Source organism: Pimephales promelas, chromosome 19 (assembly GCF_988280905.1).
Source record: "Pimephales promelas chromosome 19, fPimPro1.hap1.1, whole genome shotgun sequence".
Taxonomy (NCBI): domain Eukaryota; kingdom Metazoa; phylum Chordata; class Actinopteri; order Cypriniformes; family Leuciscidae; genus Pimephales; species Pimephales promelas.
The window spans coordinates 324,302-346,983 of record NC_142787.1 but is presented as its reverse complement, the minus strand read 5'-3'; the positions used below and the strand labels follow the sequence as shown (position 1 = coordinate 346,983).

General features: G+C 42.6%; 3 protein-coding genes across 3 annotated transcripts; all 3 read right to left on the bottom strand.

The window, feature by feature from the left end:
* Nucleotides 1-668: 668 nt before the first annotated feature.
* On the bottom strand, nucleotides 669-12,877 carry LOC120481348 (pterin-4-alpha-carbinolamine dehydratase 2). Its single transcript, XM_039674969.2, has 4 exons — nucleotides 12,688-12,877; nucleotides 11,385-11,510; nucleotides 2,088-2,168; nucleotides 669-891 (listed from the first exon to the last, which is right to left on the bottom strand). The coding sequence occupies exons 1-4, from the start codon at nucleotides 12,790-12,792 to the stop codon at nucleotides 796-798; spliced, it is 408 nt and encodes a 135-aa protein (XP_039530903.1). The 5' UTR covers nucleotides 12,793-12,877; the 3' UTR covers nucleotides 669-795.
* Nucleotides 12,878-13,979: 1,102 nt separating this feature from the next.
* On the bottom strand, nucleotides 13,980-18,041 carry txndc15 (thioredoxin domain containing 15). Its single transcript, XM_039674560.2, has 5 exons — nucleotides 17,882-18,041; nucleotides 17,473-17,777; nucleotides 15,604-15,767; nucleotides 15,367-15,497; nucleotides 13,980-14,245 (listed from the first exon to the last, which is right to left on the bottom strand). The coding sequence occupies exons 1-5, from the start codon at nucleotides 17,934-17,936 to the stop codon at nucleotides 14,049-14,051; spliced, it is 852 nt and encodes a 283-aa protein (XP_039530494.2). The 5' UTR covers nucleotides 17,937-18,041; the 3' UTR covers nucleotides 13,980-14,048.
* A 1,416-nt stretch (nucleotides 18,042-19,457) lies between these two features.
* On the bottom strand, nucleotides 19,458-22,388 carry c19h5orf24 (chromosome 19 C5orf24 homolog). The gene is made up of 3 exons (XM_039674642.2): nucleotides 22,158-22,388; nucleotides 20,519-21,090; nucleotides 19,458-19,813 (listed from the first exon to the last, which is right to left on the bottom strand). Exons 2-3 carry the CDS (start codon nucleotides 21,085-21,087, stop codon nucleotides 19,660-19,662), a joined length of 723 nt encoding a protein of 240 aa, XP_039530576.1. The 5' UTR covers nucleotides 21,088-21,090; nucleotides 22,158-22,388; the 3' UTR covers nucleotides 19,458-19,659.
* Nucleotides 22,389-22,682: the final 294 nt, after the last annotated feature.

Genomic DNA, 22,682 nt, shown 5'->3' with positions numbered 1-22,682 from the left:
ATTGAGAAGTAAACTGTTAAATTGCACTTAATTAACATATTTAATCATGAACTTGATTATCCATAATGCTCAGTACATTTGCCAAAATGTCTAACGAGAAAAATATCTTGAAATCTTTTAAACTATATATTTATTAATTCCAAATGCGGTCACAAGAGTGATGTGAAGATGTGAACCACATGATCACAGGATTGATGAATATGTATATCACGGGGATTGTGTGCGTGTTCATCAGACATTTATTACTAATACTTATTTTTGCATGTATAATATATAATTATTCTAATAACCTATTTTATATAAACACACACGAATGTGAGTATATGTAAAAAGCATAATTCTGTGAACCCCCTAATGTGTGTGTGAACTACAGACGTGTGTGTAGAGCTCTGATAGGGAACCAGTGTTTTATTAATAACAATATTCAGCAGATTATTGATCGACTGCACTGACTCTGGGTCTGAATAAACACTCTTGTCTTCTGTAGAGATGAACTGATCTCATGATTGATGATGTCACACAGATAATGAAGAGAAGTGGATAATGATGACACTACTGTAGAGAATTAATCATCACTCTCCTGTTTATCCTACTTTATAAAGAAAAGAAATGCACATTTTTCATATGTAAAAATGCACCTAAACAAATGGCCAGATATTAAACGAGTATGAAATTAATCGACACTCTTTTTAATATGCATTTAGCAGATTCATGATGTTAAAGCACAACGGTGTGAATTAAGCTCTCCTCTTTTGGGAATACATAAAGCATGTGTAATATGTTGTAGATAAGCGTCTACAGGGACAGAGCCACCTTATCGATGAATTTGGCCAGCCGGATGTCCTTCTTCGACAGTCCTCCGCAGTCGTGTGTGGATAACGTGATCTGGACCTGCAAGACAGTATCCCATCACTACATCACTACACCGCTTATAAACAGCCCTACCGTGAGCTACGAGCTTGTTCAGCCACAGTATTAGCTTCTGTTGAAGCCGTCAGACTTCTTTATTTTTAAAATAACCGTTTAACAATGACTTCCTGAACAACTACATTACCCACGATGCCGTGGCAAACCTTCCACCAATCAGAGTCGAAACAAGAAAAAAGATCTCGTTAGCTCCGCCCACTCCCATGAGGCTTATATCCCGACACACTTAAAATACAAAAATGTTTGTGTGTATATATACGTATTTGCACTAAACTTCAAATATGAGTAGTTTTATATTTCTCCAGTATTTTTAACCCTCTGGTGCTTTTCTGTCATTTTTGAAACATTTTACCTTTTGATTTTTTAGAATTTTAAAAATTTGACAAAAACATCATGGTCATGATTGGAACAGGTTAAATGGTCCTGAAAACAACGGTCTCGCTTGTGCTCCTGGCGTCTATGAGAGTTTCCTCTAGTGGAGGAGTGTGGAACTGCAGCCGAACACACACTCGCTGAGGTCAGCTCACATGAGGAACACAACTTTAGATTCATTACTCGGATTTTCTTGCAGTTTAAGAGTAAAACATGATTTTGAAAATATTATTTTTCTGCATTTTTCATAACAATAAACTTATATTCTGTAACTTTTTTCACGTCAGCAATAATCTGCCGAGCATCGTCTTTGAGAAGAGATCAAACTTCAGTCTGTTGCTTCTAAAGCGTTCTAGATTCACCACAGTTTAAGTTGGACATTTCATTTTCAGGTCTGTGTGTATCTGTATGTGTGTGTATTTGTATTTCTGTGTCTGTGTACATATTTTTTCTATCCCGGTGGGGACTTAAACCTGAATGCACACAGACTCATGGGGACTCGTGTCAGTGTGGGCCTAAATTGAGTCCCCATGGCTAAACACACTTATAAATCATACGGAATGATTTTTTTTTTTTTTGAAAATGTAAAAATGCAGAATGTTTCCTGTGATGGGCAGGTTTAGGGGTAGGGTTAGTGTAAGGGGATAAAATATACAGTTTGTACAGTATAAAAACCATTATGTCTATGGGTGTGTGTGTGTGTGGCCTCCCCTGTCCTTCAAACACAGAGTATTCATGGCAAACACGGAAGAAAACACTATGAGCCGCCGCTGGACGCTCAGCAGTACCTTATTATAAACGTTGAACCACTCGGGGTGATGGCTCATCTTCTCAGCCTGAAGAGCCACGCGACTCATGAACCCGAAGGCCTGAGGAAGAGGAGAAGAGTTATGAAGATCAGAGGAGAAGAGTTATGAAGATCAGAAGAGGAGGAGAGTTATGAAGATCAGAGGAGGAGAGTTATGAAGATCAGAGGAGGAGGAGAGTTATGAAGATCAGAGGAGTAGAGTTATGAAGATCAGAGGAGGAGGAGAGTTATGAAGATCAGAGGAGTAGAGTTATGAAGATCAGAGGAGTAGGAGAGTTATGAAGATCAGAGGAGGAGAGTTATGAAGATCAGAGGAGGAGGAGAGTTATGAAGATCAGAGGAGTAGAGTTATGAAGATCAGAGGAGGAGGAGAGTTATGAAGATCAGAGGAGGAGAGTTATGAAGATCAGAGGAGGAGGAGAGTTATGAAAATCAGAGGAGTAGAGTTATGAAGATCAGAGGAGGAGGAGAGTTATGAAAATCAGAGGAGTAGAGTTATGAAGATCAGAGGAGAAGAGTTATGAAGATCAGAGGAGGAGAGTTATGAAGATCAGAGGAGGAGGAGAGTTATGAAGATCAGAGGAGTAGAGTTATGAAGATCAGAGGAGGAGGAGAGTTATGAAGATCAGAGGAGTAGAGTTATGAAGATCAGAGGAGGAGGAGAGTTATGAAAATCAGAGGAGTAGAGTTATGAAGATCAGAGGAGTAGGAGAGTTATGAAGATCAGAGGAGGAGAGTTATGAAGATCAGAGGAGGAGGAGAGTTATGAAGATCAGAGGAGTAGAGTTATGAAGATCAGAGGAGGAGGAGAGTTATGAAGATCAGAGGAGGAGAGTTATGAAGATCAGAGGAGGAGGAGAGTTATGAAAATCAGAGGAGTAGAGTTATGAAGATCAGAGGAGGAGGAGAGTTATGAAAATCAGAGGAGTAGAGTTATGAAGATCAGAGGAGGAGAGTTATGAAGATCAGAGGAGGAGGAGAGTTATGAAGATCAGAGGAGGAGAGTTATGAAGATCAGAGGAGGAGGAGAGTTATGAAGATCAGAGGAGGAGGAGAGTTATGAAGATCAGAGGAGTAGAGTTATGAAGATCAGAGGAGTAGGAGAGTTATGAAGATCAGAGGAGGAGAGTTATGAAGATCAGAGGAGGAGGAGAGTTATGAAGATCAGAGGAGGAGGAGAGTTATGAAGATCAGAGGAGGAGGAGAGTTATGAAGATCAGAGGAGGAGAGTTATGAAGATCAGAGGAGGAGGAGAGTTATGAAAATCAGAGGAGTAGAGTTATGAAGATCAGAGGAGGAGGAGAGTTATGAAAATCAGAGGAGTAGAGTTATGAAGATCAGAGGAGAAGAGTTATGAAGATCAGAGGAGGAGAGTTATGAAAATCAGAGGAGGAGGAGAGTTATGAAGATCAGAGGAGTAGAGTTATGAAGATCAGAGGAGGAGAGTTATGAAAATCAGAGGAGGAGGAGAGTTATGAAGATCAGAGGAGGAGGAGAGTTATGAAGATCAGAGGAGTAGAGTTATGAAGATCAGAGGAGTAGGAGAGTTATGAAGATCAGAGGAGAGTTATGAAGATCAGAAGAGGAGTAGAGTTATGAAGATCAGAGGAGGAGAGTTATGAAGATCAGAAGAGGAGTAGAGTTATGAAGATCAGAGGAGTAGGAGAGTTATGAAGATCAGAGGAGGAGAGTTATGAAGATCAGAAGAGGAGTAGAGTTATGAAGATCAGAGGAGGAGGAGAGTTATGAAGATCAGAGGAGGAGAGTTATGAAGATCAGAGGAGGAGGAGAGTTATGAAGATCAGAGGAGGAGTAGAGTTATGAAGATCAGAGGAGGAGTAGAGTTATGAAGATCAGAGGAGGAGTAGAGTTATGAAGATCAGAGGAGGAGGAGAGTTATGAAGATCAGAGGAGGAGGAGAGTTATGAAGATCAGAGGAGGAGGAGAGTTATGAAGATCAGAGGAGGAGTAGAGTTATGAAGATCAGAGGAGGAGGAGAGTTATGAAGATCAGAGGAGGAGAGTTATGAAGATCAGAGGAGGAGGAGAGTTATGAAGATCAGAGGAGGAGGAGAGTTATGAAGATCAGAGGAGGAGAGTTATGAAGATCAGAGGAGGAGGAGAGTTATGAAGATCAGAGGAGTAGAGTTATGAAGATCAGAGGAGGAGGAGAGTTATGAAGATCAGAGGAGGAGAGTTATGAAGATCAGAGGAGGAGGAGAGTTATGAAAATCAGAGGAGTAGAGTTATGAAGATCAGAGGAGGAGGAGAGTTATGAAAATCAGAGGAGTAGAGTTATGAAAATCAGAGGAGGAGTAGAGTTATGAAAATCAGAGGAGGAGTAGAGTTATGAAGATCAGAGGAGGAGGAGAGTTATGAAGATCAGAGGAGTAGAGTTATGAAGATCAGAGGAGGAGTAGAGTTATGAAGATCAGAGGAGGAGGAGAGTTATGAAGATCAGAGGAGTAGAGTTATGAAGATCAGAGGAGGAGGAGAGTTATGAAGATCAGAGGAGGAGAGTTATGAAGATCAGAGGAGGAGGAGAGTTATGAAAATCAGAGGAGTAGAGTTATGAAGATCAGAGGAGGAGGAGAGTTATGAAGATCAGAGGAGTAGAGTTATGAAGATCAGAGGAGGAGGAGAGTTATGAAGATCAGAGGAGGAGAGTTATGAAGATCAGAGGAGGAGGAGAGTTATGAAAATCAGAGGAGGAGTAGAGTTATGAAAATCAGAGGAGGAGTAGAGTTATGAAGATCAGAGGAGGAGGAGAGTTATGAAGATCAGAGGAGGAGGAGAGTTATGAAGATCAGAGGAGGAGCAGAGTTATGAAGATCAGAAGAGGAGAGTTATGAAGATCAGAGGAGGAGTAGAGTTATGAAAATCAGAGGAGGAGTAGAGTTATGAAGATCAGAGGAGGAGGAGAGTTATGAAGATCAGAGGAGTAGAGTTATGAAGATCAGAGGAGGAGGAGAGTTATGAAGATCAGAGGAGGAGCAGAGTTATGAAGATCAGAGGAGGAGTAGAGTTATGAAGATCAGAGGAGGAGTATAGTTATGAAGATCAGAGGAGGAGCAGAGTTATGAAGATCAGAGGAGGAGTAGAGTTATGAAGATCAGAGGAGGAGCAGAGTTATGAAGATCAGAGGAGGAGTAGAGTTATGAAGATCAGAGGAGGAGTAGAGTTATGAAGATCAGAGGAGGAGTAGAGTTATGAAGATCAGAGGAGGAGGAGAGTTATGGAGATCAGAGGAGGAGCAGAGTTATGAAGATCAGAGGAGGAGGAGAGTTATGAAGATCAGAGGAGGAGCAGAGTTATGAAGATCAGAGGAGGAGAGTTATGAAGATCAGAGGAGGAGAGTTATGAAGATCAGAGGAGGAGAGTTATGAAGATCAGAGGAGGAGCAGAGTTATGAAGATCAGAGGAGGAGAAGAGTTATGAAGATCAGAGGAGGAGCAGAGTTATGAAGATCAGAGGAGGAGAGTTATGAAGATCAGATGAGGAGAGTTATGAAGATCAGAGGAGGAGGAGAGTTATGAAGATCAGAGGAGGAGCAGAGTTATGAAGATCAGAGGAGGAGGAGAGTTATGAAGATCAGAGGAGAAGAGTTATGAAGAACAGAGGAGAAGAGTTATGAAGATCAGAGGAGAAGAGTTATGAAGAACAGAGGAGAAGAGTTATGAAGATCAGAGGAGAAGAGTTATGAAGATCAGAGGAGGAGAGTTATGAAGATCAGAGGAGGAGAGTTATGAAGATCAGAGGACGAATAGAGTTATGAAGATCAGAGGAGGAGTAGAGTTATGAAGATCAGAGGAGGAGGAGAGTTATGAAGATCAGAGGAGGAGAGTTATGAAGATCAGAGGAGGAGGAGATTTATGAAGATCAGAGGAGGAGAGTTATGAAGATCAGAGGAGGAGTAGAGTTATGAAAATCAGAGGAGGAGAGTTATGAAGATCAGAGGAGGAGGAGAGTTATGAAGATCAGAGGAGGAGTAGAGTTATGAAGATCAGAGGAGGAGGAGAGTTATGAAGATCAGAGGAGGAGTAGAGTTATGAAGATCAGAGGAGGAGGAGAGTTATGAAGATCAGAGGAGGAGAGTTATGAAGATCAGAGGAGGAGGAGAGTTATGAAGATCAGAGGAGTAGAGTTATGAAGATCAGAGGAGGAGAGTTATGAAGATCATAGGACGAATAGAGTTATGAAGATCAGAGGAGGAGGAGAGTTATGAAGATCAGAGGAGGAGAGTTATGAAGATCAGAGGAGGAGAGTTATGAAGATCAGAGGAGGAGGAGAGTTATGAAGATCAGAGGAGTAGAGTTATGAAGATCAGAGGAGAAGAGTTATGAAGATCAGAGGAGTAGAGTTATGAAGATCAGAGGAGGAGGAGATTTATGAAGATCAGAGGAGGAGAGTTATGAAGATCAGAGGAGAAGAGTTATGAAGATCAGAGGAGGAGGAGAGTTATGAAGATCAGAGGAGGAGGAGAGTTATGAAGATCAGAGGAGGAGAGTTATGAAGATCAGAGGAGGAGAGTTATGAAGATCAGAGGAGGAGTAGAGTTATGAAGATCAGAGGAGGAGAGTTATGAAGATCAGAGGAGTAGAGTTATGAAAATCAGAGGAGTAGAGTTATGAAGATCAGAGGAGGAGAGTTATGAAGATCAGAGGAGGAGGAGAGTTATGAAGATCAGAGGAGTAGAGTTATGAAGATCAGAGGAGGAGGAGAGTTATGAAGATCAGAGGAGGAGGAGAGTTATGAAGATCAGAGGAGGAGGAGAGTTATGAAGATCAGAGGAGGAGGAGAGTTATGAAGATCAGAGGAGGAGAGTTATGAAGATCAGAGGAGGAGGAGAGTTATGAAGATCAGAGGAGGAGAGTTATGAAGATCAGAGGAGGAGAGTTATGAAGATCAGAGGAGGAGGAGAGTTATGAAGATCAGAGGAGGAGGAGAGTTATGAAGATCAGAGGAGGAGAGTTATGAAGATCAGAGGAGGAGAGTTATGAAGATCAGAGGAGGAGAGTTATGAAGATCAGAGGAGGAGGAGAGTTATGAAGATCAGAGGAGGAGGAGAGTTATGAAGATCAGAGGAGGAGGAGAGTTATGAAGATCAGAGGAGGAGAGTTATGAAGATCAGAGGAGGAGGAGAGTTATGAAGATCAGAGGACGAATAGAGTTATGAAGATCAGAGGAGGAGTAGAGTTATGAAGATCAGAGGAGGAGGAGAGTTATGAAGATCAGAGGAGGAGGAGAGTTATGAAGATCAGAGGAGGAGGAGAGTTATGAAGATCAGAGGAGGAGGAGAGTTATGAAGATCAGAGGAGGAGGAGAGTTATGAAGATCAGAGGAGGAGAGTTATGAAGATCAGAGGAGGAGTAGAGTTATGAAGATCAGAGGAGGAGTAGAGTTATGAAGATCAGAGGAGGAGAGTTATGAAGATCAGAGGAGTAGAAACAGTGATCTTCCTCTCAATGATCAATAACACATAACGCTGGATATAATAATAATAATGATGATCAGAACTCTATTTCTGCTGCCACTCGCTAACAGTCTAAAGTTTGAAATTTTTTATAAGAAGTTTCTTCTGCTCATCAAAGCTGCATTTATCAAGAATACAGTAAAAACAGAACAAATATTATTCCAGTGTAAATCAGCTGTTTTCTATGTGAATATATAGTAAAGTGTGATTTATTCCTGTGATCCTGAGATCCTTCAGAAATCACTCCAATATGATGATTTGATGCTCAAGAAACATTTATGCAACTTTTGACTGGTAGTGTGTGTTTTCAATAACTTGTTTATAAGGCACACGTGGTTCACTGAGTGTAATCCTGAACATATTTAACAGAGGAATGGACTCTGGTTTGGGAAAAGAGAGTTCTCTCCAGTGTAAAGTTAAGGAAGTCCAAACGATCTCAGATCTCGGAGTTGAGCCGACCTGTGATTGGAGGATGACAACGTTTCTGCCTCCTCCAATCAGAAGCAAGATAAACCCCTATGGAAAAAACACACTGGCTATTTCAGAGCAATTTCCCAATGCAATCTCAATTAAGCCTTTAAATACTTCCTTTAGCTAATTAAGCCAACTGAACCGCCATTGTGCGGCCAAACCTCTCGTAATCAAACAGGAGTGTGTGTGTGTGTGTGAGAGAGAGAGAGAGAGACGGTCCTCCAACCTGTGATGTCACACTGCTGTTTTAGCGTCCTGTTATCCATTTAAAGTGATTGACAAATCCTGCAACTCGACTCCGTCAGCAGTTTAATCGCGCCGTCTGCTTTTGCTCAACTTTCATCAGCAATATTGGCAATTATTCAACAGCATGATAATGATAATGATCTCCGCAACATTTCCGCTCTGACATTCATTCTGTCAGACAAAATACTAGTCAATATATATATAATATGACAACACAATAATCTTTCTGAATCTGATGCAGATCTCCACATCTGAACCGAATCACACACACACAGAGCGCTGTGTTGTGGAGCGTCTCACACACACACACACACACAAGGCAAGAGGTTGGAGGTCAAGGTCGGGTCTTTTGTCAGTGTGTATTGTGTGCTCACACCTCCTCTGCCGGTAATCAGATTTGACATGTTACAGGCCTCAGATAATCAGACGCGTCACACACACACACACACCACTTTAGTGTTATTACACCGTGATTGTCATCTAACGCTGGAGGAGAGTGTGTGTGTGGTGCAAACACATGTTTCATACCTGATGGTCATCATGAGTGAGATTACAGACTCTCCTGATGGAGGAGCGCCTCGATACACGACAGCTGCCGCTCTTACACTGAGGAATACACTCATACACCACTGACCAACACCGATCACACACACACACACACACACACACACCATCTCCTCTATTCCACAGCCGCCGCTCTTACTCTGAGGAAAACACTCATACACCACTGACCAACACCGATCACACACACACACACACACACACACACACACACACACACACACACCATCTCCTCTATTCCACAGCCATCACTCTTGTTTGAGGAACAGGACTTTACTGTGACCCCGGACACACACACACACACACACACACACACACACATAATTTGCACGGTTGCTGTAAATCGCGTTGATTAAATCTAACGAAGCTTATTATGTCGAATGCTTTGCCCCCTTAGTTGATCAGAACAAAAGTGGATGTTACTTGTTCAGAAGACATTTTCCAGTGAAAATTCTTATGTTGGTCAAACTTTCTGAAAGTGAATCTGTGATTGTGTATGACAGTATCCACACAGCGGCACTCGCCTCAAAACACTGAGTTCATCCGCGCTGTTTCATGCCGATTTACAACCTACGTAAATTCCGCGAATAACTGCAATTGCAGATTTTGAACAGAGATGGCGACAAAGAGGAAACGCTGCGGACTGCATCTTTAACCTCATGGTGACCCGTATGAATTTACTGTTATGATGGATGAGCTTTCTTTGGGCTTCAGAATCCCATCCTCCATTCACTGCCATTATACATCTGGGAAGAGCAAGATATGTTCTAATATAACTCTGATTGTATTCGTCTGAAAGTTGAAACTCATTTACGCCTAGGAAGGCTTGAGTGAGAGTAAATCATGGACTAATTCACATTTTTTGGGTGAATAACTCTTGGATTAGACCTCAGTTCAGTTCTATAAGTGTGACTTAGAAACACACATTACTGATGTGCATCGGGAGACTCTGACTTATTTTAAGATCTGCAGTGCGAGTTGCTTTCAGCTCAAGCATGTGTTTTACTCTGGGATTACTTTAACCCTTTCTAGCCAAGAGAGTCTGATCGCTTCAGCAACCATTATTCTGAATCCCATCAAAACATCATCATCCACAGACTGGTACCAGTAATACTGCCAGCAGATGAATCAGATTAATAGAGTAATAGTTAACCAGCTGGACATTTCTTCCTGATCCCGATATCTGACAATATGTGGCGTTACTCATTCAGTCACAGAACTCAATCCACAGTCTCCATCACCTGCTCTGGACTAACTCCAGGGACAACCAGCTACGTGCAAAACAGAGAAGCAGTGAGATGGAAAAATGGAAAAATGTGAGGTCACTATTACAAGGAGAGGCAAACAACGTGAAGAGGAAACAGAGACCGATGGGATAGTTAGTGGTTTTCTGAGGCACATGAAACATTTTAGCCAATCTGATTGTTTGTGAAAGAAATGATTTTGATCAGAAGTTGAGTTTCAGCACAGAGCGGCTCTGCTCTCTCTCAGGCTAATGAGGACTGACACGGGCGAGAGACACGGCATTCACAGGGGGAAGGGAGAGAGAGAGGGAGGGGTTCAACACACACGCCTGTTTATATGCCAGAAGAGCGAGTTACTGGACGAAACTGATGCTTTTACTCATCAAGGACGCAAACAAATCCATTTCAGATACATACTGAACTTGTATAAATAAATGATCACAAATCTGTTTTCAACACAGATAATAATCATAAATGTTTCTTGATGATCATCATATTAGAGTGATTTCTGTGAGAGGATCATGCGACACTGATGACTGCAGTGAGGATGCGGAAAACACCGCTTTGATCTCAGGATTAAATTACACTTTTGTTTTTTTTTTCCCTCAATTTGGTGAACTGAATGTTCATTTCTCTACGAATACGACAGCGTGTTCCAGGTCTGGCCAATATAAGGAAGGCCGGCACTCGTCTCACATCTCTCACGGAAGAGCGGAAGCATAAAAAGAGGAGAGAAGACGCTGAAGATCGAGAGACGTCTGACAGGTCTCAAACTGTGCGTCTCAGCACTCACGCCACCGGCCTCGCGCCGCTCTCTCCTGCTCGCCACAAATGCTGTTTCTGTATTCTCAATAAAAGGCTAATTATTTTCTTTTTTTTTGTTGATTTATTTGAAACTTAATAGATATCATATAAAAATATCTAGTATTGAATCGTATTGAATCGAATCGTATCGTATCGTAAGTATGGAAAATAATCGAATCGTTGGCTTAAGAAATCGTTATTGTATCGAATCGTCATTAAGGCTCCGATTTACACCCTTAGTATTTTCACATAGAAAACAGCTGTTTTACATTAAAATAATATTTCACTGTTTATATAGGAACAGAAGGAGGAACACAGGAACTGATGGAGGAACAGAAGGAGGAACTGATGGAGGAACTGATGGAGGAACTGATGGAGGAACAGAAGGAGGAACTGATGGAGGAACTGATGGAGGAACTGAGGGAGGAAGAGAGGAAGAAACTAACGGAGGAACTGAGGGAGATCAAGTGTTGTCAGACCTGGTTGAATGTTTTGAAGTGCAGCTCCTTGTAAATCGCGTCCCGCTCGTCCAGCTCCACCCATCCAGTGGCCTTCAGCTCCAGCAGAACCTGCTCACGCTCGGCTGGGGAGAGCCAGTCTGAGGCCTACAGGAACACACAACTGTTCATTAAACACACACACAGTCACTGTCACTCACTCTCTTTCTCTCTCTCACACACACACACACACACAGTCTGCAGTAACGGAGGTTCTCGCACAGATCGATACTGGTTTCTACATTTATATGGTTATATACATTAAACTCTTCCCAGTTATTCTCTAATCAGCGTCACAATCGTTACAGTTATGAACATATTTCTTGGATATCAAACCAAACTATTGAGCTCAACATACTTCCTTTATTTTCTGAGCATTTTAGTTATATTTGGTTTAACATGAGTGTAATAGTAGTTGATTTATACGTGGAAAAATGAAGCCATACCATTTCTTAGAAAGTACAATAATTATTACACAGTATATTTTTTAAGTTAATGAAATCATAGTCTATTGAGTTCATAAAGGCACTGATTGAGTGAACAAAGAGCATCATCACATAACCATATCTGTAAACATATCATCACAAACATTAATAACTGGTGATTCTATAAACGCGCGTCCAGGCTTCAATATTGTGGATTTTGTTCGTCAGTAAAGGGTGTTTGCGCCACCTGTCGGTCATAACCGGTCATAACAGAGCCACGGCGCTCGAGATCCTCTGCAGAACAAGATCATGCGCGCGCGCGTGTGTGTGTGTGTGTGTGTGTGTGTGTGTGTGTGTGAGTGAGAGAGAGAGAGAGAGAGAGACAGAGACAGAGAGAGAGAGAGAGAGAGAGAGAGAGAGAGAGAGAGAGAGACAGAGAGAGAGACTGATCTTCTTGATCCGCTAGATGGCGCTCGACTCCAGTGGCTAGTTACGGTGGCCGCGATGTGCAAAACAATCAGAGTAATGAAAACACAAAAACAAACGACACTTGCTGTTGGCTTGACTGTCGGTGACGTGTTAATGATTATTTCGAGAATGGGTTAAATCTGACTCACACAGAAGTGTCTCCCTTTCTTTGGGGAACCGAATGTAGCATTTATCTGATTAGCTGCCAAATAGTAGGACTAGTTACGTCACATAGACTAAAAAAAAATACGAACGCGACTCACACACTGGAAGCTCGTTTGTATTTTTAGTCTACAGCATTTGATTGGTCGACGCGCTGCCGACGTCACTGTAGTAAAAGAGCGCTCGTCTCGTCGCGTTCCCAGTTATTGGTCAAAATGAACACTTCTTACCATTCTCCCTGTACGGCTCTCCGCAGACAGAGAACAGCGGGCTAGTTTAGTGAACACACTCGGCCATCGGCGGCTGGAGGTCAGAGTAAACATTAACCAGCTCATGGCCGCCCTGTGACAGCAGCAGCGCGGGAAACAGCGGAGAGGGCTGCCCCGACACCGCCTGAGCAGAATAGCGCCGACGATGAGTATGGTGGCCGTGAGGCGTGTAGGTTCCCTCAGTGTTCAACACTAGAGGATGCGCTCTAGTAAGTGAACATGTTTCTGCGGCTCCAGCGGTCCTCCCTGGCCGGGTCTCTGTCAGTTAAAGGGACAGTTCGCCCAAAAAAATACATTCTGTCACCCTTACTCCTCCTCAAGCTGTTCTAAATCTTCTTCGCTGAACACAGAAAGATATTATGGAGTAATAAATGATTAAATCAATCAAAACTAATTTCATCTGCACAATCTAGAGCTGCTGCAGAGCCTAAACAATCTCTGTGTAGTCTCCTGTTATCACTGTAAAGCTGCTGTGAAACAATCTATAATGTTAAAAGCGCTATATAAATGAAGCTAGAAGAGCTGACTTTAATACTGTTTGTAATCAAACAGACTTAATTTCATAGTAGGAAAAAGTATGGCCGTCACTCAAACCACTGCTGCTTTAGAGGGGGAATCTGCGCAGAACTGCTGGTCTAGGATCAGTTTTCTCTGGTATAACAGTGTATTGGTGGATTTGCTATTGGTTTATGGCAAATTTGGGGTTTGCGATGTTAAAGTAGTTGTTCACTTTTAAAAAAACTTTTGCTGATAATTTACTCACCCCCATGTCATCCAAGATGTCCATGTCTTTCTTTCTTCAGTCGAAAAAAAATTAAGCTTTTTGATGAAACATTCCAGGATTTTCTCCATATAATGGACTTCAATGGGGACCAAACGGTTCAAGGTCCAAATGACAGTTTCAGTGCAAACTGTTCAAAGGGCTTTAAACGACTCCAGACGATGAATAAGGGTCTTATCAAGCGAAACGATCGCTCATTTAATGAATAAATAACAAAGTTTAAGTTTTATAAACTTATTTAAGTTATTTATTTTATTTCCTTATTTAAGAATATTCTCCGATAAATTCACAGTCCTAAAATGAGTTTACATTCAACACACATTTGAGAAGAAATAATTTATGAGAACACATTATGATATACACACATACTGCTCCGTGGTGGCGGTGGACTGGAGAACAGGAGCGCTTCTTCCACAACACCCAGAAACCAGCGGATGGAGAGCCCAGGCACGCAATAACACAAGCCACAGTCTTTCCCTTCACACACTTCCTTTATTCTGCAAAGCAGGCACTCACTCACACACACACACACTCACACACTCTAGTCCTGGTGCTCGTGGTCCTGCCCCGGGATGAGCCAGCGGATGCTGTCGCTGCACAGGATGGCGTAGAGAGTGAAGCCGGAGATGAAGAGCACGGAGAACACGAAGAGCCAGTCGATGCTCCTGACGGGAGCCGCCGGGAGAGGACCCACACGGTCGTCCTCCTCGACCGCCTGATCCGGGCTCGTCCCGAAACCTGCGGAACACAGCCAATCATGAGTCACGCTTCAGCAGGAGCTACATCACCAGCCTGGATATATATATTATACATTTTCCAAACTATCGGTATCGGCAGTTATAATGGCCGATAAATGAATATTTCAAAAATAAAATAAAATGGACGAAACACGCTTGAACCATGTCATGAGTGTTGGAGTTGAATAGTTTGTCCACCAGAGGGCACTCTACACCGTTGCTGTTGGCAACACTCGTTGAGTTGGTCACGATACATACATCGCTTGAATAACAATTAAAAGAACATCCCCATCAGTTCTCGTAACTCAAATAAGCATGACAACATTTGTGACTATCATGTCCATGTCCTGCTGTTAAAAAAGCCGAGAGTGAAGCGGAATTAGCTAGTAATAGTTGCATTACGTTGTTACAGTAGTCGACTGACTGTTCCTTTAACTTTTGACAACGTGACTGAAGTATTTCTGTAATACCGTGTGACAGTTACAGCAATGAGACGCATCATCTCTCCTCGGCCTGTTATATTGAAAATGGATGTATTACAATTTGCAGTGTGACGTTATCCATTGCTAAATTATGGCTCATCATAGACTAGCTAACCACAAAGCTAGCTAATGCCACTATCATCCGTCTGTTCTGTTGTGACAATAAAAGAAACAAGTTTCTTTTAAGATATTATTTTAGTTAAAACTCATAAATAACTACAAAAAAGTAATGTCAGGGAAATCTGTTAATGTTTTCTGGCACGTTTCTGAAAAAGAAAAAGAAAAAAAAAACGGCCGATATATCGGAATATTGAATTTTAAAACCAACAAATATTTGTACTGGTGTCGGCCTTCAAAATCCTTTATCAGTCAGGCTCTAGTAAAATCTACATGACAGATCTAGTTACAGAAGTTAATCAGTGAAGGAGTGTGTGTGTTCTCAGTCTTCTGTTGTGTGTTCAGTGTTACTATGGAGACGGAGGAATATGAGCGCTGTCCCTTTAAGAACAGCGGGTCCAGTACACCGACACACACGAGGACAGAACACACAGTCTCTCGCTCAAACGCTTATAGTCATGTTGAAAAGCTCACAGAGGAATCAACAGCGTCCGACCCGCAGCCCGGAGTGAACGACACACACCTGTCTGGTTGGCGATGAAGGACGCGAGCGTCTCCAGCGTTCGCTCCGTCTGGTTGAACCGGGCCATTGGTTTGGCGCCCTGGAACAGGAGGATATTGGGGACGGCCACGGTGCCGAAGCGTGTGGAGAGGCTGAGGAGAGAGACACACTGATGAGGACACACTCGCGGGTCACGTGACTCGACACAATCACTCATGGGTCACGTGACTCGACACACTGTGAGAGCATCACTGAGACCTGCTGTGCTGGGAGGCGTCAAGCGCGAGGAAGTGCATGCTGGGAAACACTCGAGGCAGGGCGTTGAAGTGTGGCGCGAGGCTGGCGGAGAACTGGCACCACGGCGTGTAGAACAGCACCAGCGAACACTCGGAGCCGTTGGCATTCAGGAAGTCCATCAGGTCCTGTAGGAGAACACACCTTACTGAGCTGATCACCTGTGTGTGTGTGTGTGTGTGTGTGTGAGAACACACCTTACTGAGCTGATCACCTGTGTGTGTGTGTGTGTGTGTGTGAGAACACACCTTACTGAGCTGATCACCTGTGTGTGTGTGTGTGTGTGTGTGAGAACACACCTTACTGAGCTGGGGCCTGTTTCAGAAAGGAGGTTAAGTGAAAACTCTGAGTATGTTAACCCTGAAATGAGGGAAACTCTGGGTTTTCCGTTTCAGAAAGGGGGGTATATCAACCCCGAGAAAGCAGAGTAAGTCAAGCCCGCTTCTGAAAGAGAGGTAACTTATACTCAGAGTCAGTTACCATGGTAACTAACTCTGTGAACCTAACCTGGTTGGCAGCAGGTTTTCTTCAGTAAACCCAGAGTTTCTTGCGGTCTCCTCCCCTTTTTTGAAGAGGAAGTGCTGTTTAAACACCAACAATAATACTAAAATGTATTTACACATTCTTTAAGGAATATATATTGTTTGTCCATGGTTTAATTGACTAAATCTGTTTTGCAGCACAAAAATAAAAGGATTAAAACGTTTGCTAAACTTTTATTTGATTACCACCGTTTTTGATAATATATTTCTATTAAACGATTACACGATTGGAATAAAAAACATTTAATAGAACTCAATTATTTTTCAAACATAATTGTATAAGTTATTAATGATAAAAAAGATGTTAATCTTATTCATAATCAATTATTGAAGTTAGTTGATTACATGTTTTATTGAACACCTGATGAACTCGCTACATCATAAGAAGAATGGCATCTACGCTAATGACAGTCTTTCCATTTATTGCGAGGTTTACCGAAGTCAGCCGTATCTGGGCCGTATCCAGATAAGCTTGAGATTCTTTTCTTAAGCTACTATTATTTTTGTGATATTGAAATTGGTCACAAGAATTATGAAATTTTAGTGGTATTAAATTTTGATATTATAAAAAATCGTATCCCCTGCAGTGACTCATAGACCCGGGGCCCAGTGAGCTCTTAATGTGGCCCTGAGCGCCACTGATCGCAGTCAATGAGCACTTTGGTCACATGATTTCAAAAACACATTTCAGCGCAAGATCGCCTCTTACTTAACAAACGAACGAAATGAATGCTCTGCTAGATAACTAGAGATGATTTATTTATTTGTATTAGTTGCATCTGTGCCGCAAGATGTTTCAAAAGTGCTGGGGACTTCGACCCTGGCTAATAGTGGTGGGGACACGTCCCACAGCAGACCTCCAAACAGAGGGAACTGTTTAATATTGAATGATCAGATACAATCTGACCTCTGACCTGTAATGCTCTTCAATTATAATCACACTCTGTTCACTGTTGACCAGAGCCGAACGGAGCGACTGAGTCTGGGTTCTCTGAAGGGTTTATTCTCCATTCTGTCCCTGATGGAGTTTCAGTTCCTGCCACTGTTGCCTTGGCTTTTGGCTTCCTTAGTTGGGGACATTTAATTATTCAACAATATATTAGACCTTACTTCAGGTGGACGATGACCACTTTCATGTTATCACTGTGAAGCTACTTTGATACAATCTGTATTGTAAAAAGCGCTATATAAATAAAGATGACTTGTGTGTGTGTGTGTGTGTGTGTGTGTGTGTGTGTGTGTGTGTGTGTGTGTGTGTGTGTGTGTGTGTGTGTGTGTGTGTGTGACGCACCTGAGACGCGTTGAGCACCTGCACCGCGAAGCGCTGGATCCCGCTGGTGTTCCTCAGGTCGCAGGTCACCTTAAAGGTCTTGGCGGCCTCGGTGAAGTTCTGGCTCTGGCTGTGTGTTTCCCCGCTGTCTCGGGCCTCCTCCGTCTGGTCCTCCTCCGCACACGGCTCTCCCAGCACGGCCTCCTGCAGGTCTCTGGGGATCAGCTGCTGTATCCCAGCGGGAGAGGGGTCCGTTCCCATCATCGCGTCCGCCATCTCGGCCGTGTTAAAGCGCCTCTGAGGCGGCTCGGGGTCCTCCGCCACATCTGCGGGAGAACACACGTCAATCACCGCATCACCTCACCTCACACGGGCTAACTGGCCGCAGCTCGTCACGGACACGGTATAAACCGTATTAGTGAGCTCATACCTCCGCAGGACAGCCGCACGAGCCCGAAGACGAAGAGCGACAGCGCGAACCGCATCTCGAGTCCACCGCGACTGACGCTAGTGTTGATGTTGTGGTTCTGTGAACTCGGGAAAGATTCTACTTCCGGTTCACGACACTTCTAACTATTCGTGATAGCAAAACAATACGTCAATCACAAGCAAATACTGTCGATTGATATTATTTTTTTAATACAAATAAACAAGCAGTTTAATTCCAAAGCCGAACTCGAGTAGATTTTGTGTTATTGTAGAAACTATAAAAAAAAAAAACGTATAATTGTTTAATTCTCTAAATTACTTCCTGACATACAAAAGAAAATCCGCATCAGTTGTTGGAACGTATCTATAAATTAAATGTATTATCCGGTAAACGAAGAGCACTGTGATTAGTTCATCCTCAGAAGCGCGGGGGAAAGTAACATAAAACACGTGACTACGTCGGACAAACAATAATAATAAACAGTATTATTTACACACATGTTAGAGGCAACTAATATTTTTCCATTTTTCTTATGTCAACTACCCAAAATACTGATGTCAGTTAGTCTATTATCTTAAACGTTATTATACGTTACTTCTATCCACTCCGTTTCGAGCAACAGATTAAGGTTTTGTTAAAGTTGATATAAATATGATGAATTTAAAGGCTTGTACAGACTAACCGAAATGCTTCGTATTGCCTTGTCATGTATAACTACATATTGCTCGAAATAAACAAACAAATAAATAAATAAATATGAGCCTATTTTATAATTTGCTTATATTTTCTTTACATTCGCACTTTTTTTGTAAAAAAATAGGCTACTTCAATAAAATAAAATTCCATTATTCTACTTTAAATCAAAATAAAAATCAAGAGTTCCTCAATTGTAGAACATTTTAATAAAACATGTACACAAACATTCGTATTCTAACTGTATCACAAAGTGTGGAAAATGAAAGAAAAATTAAGAAAAGCCCACGTCACTGATTGTGTGAATGTAAATATTAAACACAAGCTCTTCTCTTCACTGCTACTATAGTCACTATCACTCTTAGAAGAAAAGGTTCTATATAGAACCTTAAAAGGTTCTAAAGTGCTACGTATTTGGAACCCCTAAAAAGCAATGCATGTGAATGATCACAAAATTCAAGCTATGGGGGTTAAAAATTCAATTAATCAATATTACACGAAGAGTGCCGTTTCAGTTTTTATCCTCGAAAAATGAGCATGACTAAAAAGTGATGTTACTACAACAGTTTAATAAATAATAATTGAATTACAACTACAAAATGTTGCAGAATAATGTCATATATGAATGAATAATAGCCTATAAAGAACCTTTGTGCCGAAAGGGTTCTTTCTTGTCATTATCATCATTTTTTCTTTTGCATAAAAGGTCCTTTGCAGTTGAGTACAGAACCCTATGCTTCATATATCGAACCCTTTTTTCTAAGAGTGCACTCATCTGAGTCATGTGATACTGAACCAATAAGAACATGTTTACATCACTGCTGCATTCCCACACACCAACACACGAACCATCAGAGCTGGAATCATAAACACAATACAAAAGTAACTATTACAAGACGTGTAATGAACGACAGGTGTGATTAAAGAGTGCATGTTTCATGTGTTTCTTCTCGAATCATGCTGTTGGAGGTCTTTGGTGGAGTGCTGGAATGATGAAAATATTGCACTCGTCATTATGGTCTAACTATCTAACTCAAGCTTATGAAAGAAGCTCACTAACAACCCGACATGACATGCGGTGGCGTTCAGCGTGACCAGAGTGTGGCGGAGATGAGCTGCTCGGGGCCCGGGGGGGCGTCCCCTGACGGCAGGAGCGCCGCTGGCGGGGGGGTCTTCTGCTGCCGCACCGGGAAGCTGCCGAGGAGGAACTGGGGAGCTTGTAACAACAGTTTTGGTGTTCTACACCAGAAGACAAAACAGACAAAACACAATCAGAGGCTTAGCATTCAAAGGTTTTCAAACAGTCCCTGATAAACCCCCGGCTCTGTTCTTCATAAGGAGTTGAATATGCGTGATCAGTGATTAGACTGTGAGTGAACATGCTCAGGCCGGGGTTTTGATGAATATGTAAATATGTGCTGCTGCGCTTTCCTTTCAATCACATAAACACAACAAAAATGAGAAAACACCAGTTCAGACAGCATCTGATCACAGTGATGTGGAAATGTTTGTCACATTATTAATACAGCACTTTCTACAGTAGATTGCTTTAAAGCAGCAGCTTTACAGAGTTAAACCAACGTGAAAACAGTGTCAATCAACGCAGATATCGCTCATGTTCAAGTTGGTCGTGTGAATTCGCCACACTGACCAATAGAGAGGTGCTGGGTAAATATGACTGCACCTTAACGTGAGATTAAGTATTAATGGTTTATCCATCACTGTTATCATCTAGCTACTGGAGTGCCTCAGGGCTCAGTACTGGGACCGCTTCTCTTCTCCATCTACATGTCATCACTAGGATCTGTAACTCAGAAACTCAGACTGACTCCTGTGATCTGAATACTGCGATGAAACTCTCTTTAGGCTTATTACTCATTACCGATTAATGTTTGCGTGAGGGATGAGGATGCATTACAGTACAGAAGGAAAGGTTGACTTTACTCTTTAGCCGCCTCCTCCTTCAGCGTAGCGTCGGGTCTGTGCATGACGCTGTAGGGGAACGCCGCTCCGCTGCAGGAACCGTAGCTTAGCTTACCCAGCCGAGACGGGCTCTTGATGCTGCCGGGCGGCCGGCCGGGACTCACCTTATAGCCCGCGGCCTTGGTGGTGCCCAGGGGCCGGCCCGGACTGGTCTTAAACCCGGCGGCTTTAGTGGTGCCCAGCGGTCTGCCCGTGCTGGTTCTGTAACCGGCGGATTTGGTGGTTCCCGCCGGCCGGCCGCGTTTCCCAGACCTCCCGGACGCTCCCTTCTTTTTAGAGTCCCCGCTTCTGTGGTTTCCGGCGGGCCCCTGCGGCAGACGCGGCTCCTCGCGGCACGAGGGGGACTTGAGGACCGGCGGTGGCGGCAGGTACGCGAAGCACATCTGCCGAGAGCGCTGCGGGGGGGAAGACTGGTAAAACTTGGTGGGGCACAAATCAAAGTGGCTCGGCGAGAGCCTCCCGTCCTCCGCTAAACACGAGGGCCGTCCGTCCACGCAGTATTCGCTGCTGCTGGACACCTGACGCATCATCTTCTGTTGACAGATGGGACATATGTGTGTGTGACAGAGGCTTTGAGTCTTATTTTGTGTGGCTAAAAAGACAGGAAACAGGAAGCTAGCGGGCGTATCGAAGGAGTGGGATGGACTCTCGTTTGATTGGTCAGAACTTTACAGAGTGCGAGATGAGTCGTCAATGTTTCTTAAGGCCCATTCACACCAAGATCTTTAACGTTAACGGATGATATCGTTCTGTTGATTCTCAAATTTGCCGTCTATCGCTTTAAAGGCGACATATTACGCCTCTTTTCATTAGATGTAATATAAATCTCTGGTGTCTCCAGAATGTGTCTGTGAGATTTCAGCTCAAAATACCAGATCATTTATTATAGCTTGTCAAATTTGTCCCTTTATAGGTGTGAGCAAAAACACGCCGTTTGTGTGTGTCCCTTTAAATGCAAATGAGCTTTAGCCCCGCCTCCGTCCAGAAGAGGGCGGCGCCTTTATAACAACGAGGCCGATCTCACTGATCCAGGAACAATGATTCTGAATGTGACTCCAAAGATATTATTATTCTATGCCGTTATCGTTATAGTTATGGTGTGGACGATTATTAAAAGGTAATTGTTATCGTTATCATTGAACTGTGAACGGACCTTTACAATCTATTTCTCATTGATATAAATGCATATCTGCTTAAAGTAAATGGTTAAATGGTCAGAGCTCACAGACATTGATTGACTCTCATGTTGATTTCATGGGGTCTTCAAGTGTTTGCTTGAAACTCTTACAACAACAGAACTCAAACATCTTCATAAATGTGTGAGTGAATGAATGCATATAGCTTCTCTTTTATAATAGTTAATAAAGACAGATCATGCATCAGTCAGGGCTATATTAGCATGCATAGCTTTAAATGTGACATGTTACATTATAAATGCACACAGCTGTCATCACAGGACAAAGCCTCTATTGTTGTCCTCTATATTACTAATAACAGTGACAAAGTCAAAGATACATTTGATTTGATGAAATACAAATTTCAGTTCATGCAAACTTACAGAAACACCATTTGTTTGTAAAGAGATGATGAATGACTGTACCTCGCGTTAATGTCGACAGCGGAACGGAAAGGGTTAAATGTGACATTTCTGTCCCATTTTGAGTGAATTTGGGTGAATTTTGACTGATTAGGATCGAAGCCCAGCGGACAAAATCAAAGAGATTGACGTTCACCTTGGTGTTCAGAAAACGTGTCAAAGATTCCTTCCTAATTTTGAGAGATGCTTTAGAAACGAGCGTCAGCCATTGATATTAAATATTAAGAAATCAAACGGGACCGCGCATGCGCGCTGAGTGTGCGCGCAGTGGATGGATCTGCGTCGAGTTTATTCTTCAGCTCGATGGAGATAAATAAAGCTGAATCTGCTTTAACTCTTCAGTGTGTTTTCACTTCAGCGCTTATAAGTGTGTGTTATTCAGATGCTCAAACAGGAACCAGAGACACGTGATACACGCTACTTTCCTCAACGCTGATCAGGACAGACCAATCACAGTCGCTGATGACTCACGGGTCCGAGCATCGAGTATTAGTGTTAATACACAAGAGTATTAGATTTGATTGACAG